This window comes from Myotis daubentonii, chromosome 5, assembly GCF_963259705.1.
Source record: "Myotis daubentonii chromosome 5, mMyoDau2.1, whole genome shotgun sequence".
Taxonomy (NCBI): Eukaryota; Metazoa; Chordata; class Mammalia; order Chiroptera; family Vespertilionidae; genus Myotis; species Myotis daubentonii.
In genome coordinates, this window is record NC_081844.1 from 21,188,607 (window position 1) to 21,193,226 (window position 4,620).

The 4,620-nt window shown below is 47.7% G+C and overlaps 1 protein-coding gene across 1 annotated transcript; it reads right to left on the reverse strand.

Annotated features, from left to right (window-relative positions):
• Nucleotides 1–473: 473 nt before the first annotated feature.
• LOC132234493 (olfactory receptor 1361-like) lies at nt 474–4,304 on the reverse strand. Its single transcript, XM_059695446.1, has 2 exons — nt 4,233–4,304; nt 474–1,421 (listed from the first exon to the last, which is right to left on the reverse strand). The coding sequence occupies exons 1-2, from the start codon at nt 4,302–4,304 to the stop codon at nt 474–476; spliced, it is 1,020 nt and encodes a 339-aa protein (XP_059551429.1).
• Between the last annotated feature and the right edge of the window lie 316 nt (nt 4,305–4,620).

Sequence of the window (4,620 nt, forward strand, 5' to 3'; positions counted from 1 at the left end):
CGTGGAAAAACAGAGAATGGTGGTTACTAGGAGATGGGGGTTGGGAAGACAAGATTGATGTTTAAGGATAGAAACTTTCAACGAGTGGTAAATAAGCCATAGAGAGTTAATGCACAGTATAATGAATACAGACAGCAATACTGTACTACGATCATCAAACTAGCTAAGAGAATAAATCTTAATGATCCCAACCACTAAAAAGAGAGGATAATTATGTCATGTGACAAGTACAAAATATTGCTACAACAGCAATCATATGACAATATATGTCTCAAATGAACACACATTGTACACCTTAAACTTACACAATGTTAGGTGTCCAATATATTCAAAATATATTAAAAAATAAAGAACTTACATGAATAATAACTTAATTTGCACCTTTAGAAAAGGGAAAAAAGAAATGCCACCCTGAGTTCTAACATTGGGAAGCATCAGGCTATTTGCAAAGCAAGTGGGTATAAGAAGAGTGTTCAAAGAGGCTTAGCAAAGTGGCTCTGGCTGAGAAGCCTCCTGAGGGCGCTCCTCAGATCCCGGTTCCGCAGGCTGTAAATGAAGGGGTTCAGCATGGGGGTCACCATGGTGTACATCACTGTGGCTGCCATGTCCCTGTAGGTGGTGTGTGTGGATGCAGGGTTGAAGTAGACCCCAATGATAGTCCCGTAGAAGAGAGAGACGACACAAAGGTGAGAGCCACAGGTGGAGAACGCTTTCCACTTCCCCCGGGCTGAGGGCACCTTCCACACAGCCACGGCGATGAGTGTGTAAGAGGCCATGATGCACACAAAAGGGACCAGCACCCCTGAACCCCCAAGCACCAACATCAGCATCTCGTTGACTTGCGTGTCAGAGCAGGAGAGCTGGATTAAGGCGTTGATGTCACAGAAGAAGTGTGGGACCCTACTGGCGTAAAAGGACAGCCGGGTCATCAGAATAGTGTGGACCAAGGAGATGAAGCTGGCCACAGCCCAGGTTACCGCCACCAGCTGGGCACACCGAAGCATGCTCATGATCGTCATGTAGTGCAGCGGGCGGCAGATGGCCAGGTAGCGGTCATAAGCCATGGCCGAGAGAAGGATGCTGTCGGCCGCCCCAAAGGCGATGAAGAAATACATCTGGACCAGGCACGCGGAGGAGGAGATGGTGGCGAGCCCGCACACGTGGTTCAGCAGCATCTTGGGGACGGTGGTGGAGGTGAAGCAGACGTCGAGGAGAGACAAGTGGCTGAGGAAGAAGTACATGGGGCTGTGCAGGCGAGGGTCTGAGATGATGGCCAGGACGGTGAGCAGGTTCCCCAGGCACCCAGTCAGGTACAGGCTGCAGGAGAGCCCCACGAGCGCCTGCTGCTGCCGGGGCTGCTCAGAAAGGCCGAGGAGGATGAACTCAGAGACCTGGGTCTGGTTGGCCATGTCCAGGCAGCTCTACAAGCGGAAGCAAGGGCATCAGCAGTGGGAGGGCTCCCGGGGAGGAAGCCAGTCCCCCCATTGCCGCCTGTCCCCCTCATCTTTCCAGGTGCCTCTCAGCTTCTCTGAGCCTCAGTTCCCTCATTTGACACATGGGATTAATAATTCTCTTTTAATATCGATTTTTATTGATTTCAGAGAGGAAGGGAGAGGGAAGAGAGAGATAGAAACATCAATGATGAGAGAGAATCATTGATCAGGGGTCTCCTGCACGACCCCTCCTGGGGATTGACCCGAAACCCAGGCATGTGCCCTTGACCGGAATCAAACCCAGGACCCTTCAGTCCACAGGCCAACACTCTATCCACTGAGCCACACCAGCCAGGGCGGGATTAATAATTCTTACCTTTTAGGATTGTTATAAGAGAAATCAGCCCAAGGGGCTTACGTTCATATCTGACACGTTATATGGGTAATTATTTTTCATAGTGGAAACGCTCAGTGACGCTACCAAAACAGTGACATGTTCCTTAGCTTGACTATGGCAATGATTTTACAGTGTATCAACACATCAAGGTAGGCACCTGGGCATGTAGGTTTTTTATCAGTCAATATATCACTCAATGAAGATGGAGAAAAAGAAATAAACACAAAATAAACAGCATAAATATTTCCAGAGTCTGTCTTTTAAAATAAAAATGAGTAATAGAGTGATAAGGGTATCAACTACAAAGTCAGACAGCCTGGGTTTAAAATCCCAGCTCAGCCACTTACTAGCTGTGTGACATTAGGCAAGTTCATTAACCTCTCTGTGCCTTAGTCTTCCCATCTGTAAAATTAGGATAATAATATATCTGCCCCAAGGAGTTGTTGTGAAGATGTAATGATTTTATAGGTAACATGTTGAACCTTATGTATTTTTCTGAGAGTTAAGATCTCTTAGAACAGACTGGTGGTTGCCAGGGACTGGGGTGGAGGAGACGCAAAATGGATGAAGGGAGCTAAGAGGTACAGATTTCAGATTAAAGGAAGTAAGTCCTGGGCATGTCCATCACAGTGACCATAGTTAACAATACTGGGTTGTATATTTGAAAGTTGCTCAAAGAGTGGATTTTTTTGTATCCTGATACCTTGCCAAATTCTTTTATTACATCTAGCAGTTTTTTGGTGGCGTCTTAAGGGTTTTCTATGTACAATATCATGTCATCTGGGAATATTGAGAGTTTTACTTCCTCCTTTCCAATTTGGGTGCCTTTTATTTCTTCTTCTTGTCTGATCGCTGTGGCTAGGACTTCCCGTACTATGTCGAATAAGAGTGGTGAGAGCGGACATCCCTGTCTTGTTCCTGTTCTCAGGGGAAATGGTTTTAGTTTTTGAAGAGAGTACATTTTTAAAGTTCTCATCACAAGAACTTTTGTGGTGATGGATGTTAACTAGACCTATTGTGATCATGTCTCAATAGACACAAATATAGAATTATTATGTTGCACACCTGAAACTAATATGATGTTGTACGTCAATTATGCCTCAATTAAAAGAATTCTTAGTGTTTGAGAGTAAAGTCTCTGGGGTCCAGATGAATCCTGTTTGAATGTCATTCCTGACACATTACCTGTGTGAGCCAGTGACAGACAAGCCCAAAGCCTCAGTTTCCTGAGAGAATTAAATGAGACAACGAGTGTGGAGATCTTTAAAAGGATGCTCTCTTTAAAAATATATTTTTAATTGAGTTCAGAGATGGAGAGAGATACAGAAACATCAATGATGAGAGAGAATTGTTGACTGCCTCCTGCCCACTGGGGATCCAGCCTGCAACCTGGCCTGTGCCCTGTCTGGGAATCGAACTATGATTCATAGGTCAACAACCACCGAGCGAAACTGGCCGGGTTGCAGGCATTAATTTTAAATGTTACAATGGTGTATCTTTTACACCAACAATGTCTCTCTCCTCCGTGGGCTATGAGAGATACACTGATTCACTATATCTTGGAGTAAGTTATTTCCAAAGGAAGCTAACCTTGCTCATCCTATGTTTTTTACATCAACCTTCGAGACAGATGATCTTTGTCCACAAATGTGGGCCCCATGTGCCAGGTGAGACTTGCATGAACCTCAGTCTGGCCTCCACTGGACAGCCCGTCGGCTCTGAATTAGTCAGTTTAGACTAAATCACGCTGCAGTAACATATAGGCCCAAACCTCACTGGCTGACAGCAACGAAGGCTGATTTCTCACTCAGGCTCCATGTCCATCACAGGGCGCTATGGTAGTGCTCTGTGATGAATTCACTCCCGGGCTCAGACTGGTGGGCAAACCTTTGTCTGGGACACTGCCAGTCACTGCAGCAGTGGGAAAAGTGCATTGTATGCTGACTCCTAAGAGCTTCTGCCAGGAAACACTCTCCCACCCCTCTCACCTTCACTTACATTTCAATGGCCAAGCCTGGTGTCCAGGGGGTAGAGAGCTAGAAATCTCTCCAGGGAGCAGCCGCAAACATGAGTGAAAAAGAATAGACTCTCCAAAGCTTTGCAGTGACTGTCCTCTTCCACCGAGGGCTGAGGAGAGGAGTGCGTGCATTTCTCCGCGAGACACAGGTCTGGCCTTTGTATCTCTGGAGTCCTGTGCTCAGAACCCAGGAGTGCTGGTCACCCTGCAACCCATACACTGGCCGCCATGCGAGGGTCAAGGCAGCTCTGAGGCATGAGAACAGTTATGATACAGGTGGCAGGTGTCTGGATGAGAGGACTCTGTCATCCTCCACACTTCCTTGCACGTGTCATTCAATGACTGAATGTCTGGTTCCAGCAGCCGCTTCTCTCCAAACTCCTACGTGATATCCTGTTTCCTGGGCATCGCCCCCAGACACCTCCTGCCCCAGGCACTCCAGTCTCACCGGGTCCATAATGGGCTCCCCCCAACCAGGGCTGCTGGGGTTGGCCCTGGGAGTCGTGCACGGCACCATTCACGGGTGCACAGCCTGCACAACCCTAGTCAGCTCAACCACCTCCTCTCTCACCTCTCACATTCCATCGATGCCTAATTTGTAGATTTACAACAGCATCTTCATCTCTTGGACACACGCAGGAAATGTATTCCCAGAGTGAGCCAGCATCGTCTCCCACCTGGATGGCCCATCATGGCGTGGTCCCTGCATGGCCCCTCTCGCCCCCTCAGTGCTTTCCATTCTGCAGCCGACCTGACTGTGAAGGTGGACGGCG

Excerpts from the sequence above, each read along its gene's own strand:
- LOC132234493 (XM_059695446.1), bottom strand. The coding sequence starts at position 4,304 with ATGGACCCGGTGAGACTGGAGTGCCTGGGGCAGGAGGTGTCTGGGGGC. Across the intron at positions 1,422-4,232 it reads CCCAGGAAACAGGATATCAC|AGCTGCCTGGACATGGCCAA; the intron begins GTAGGAGTTTGG and ends TTCCGCTTGTAG.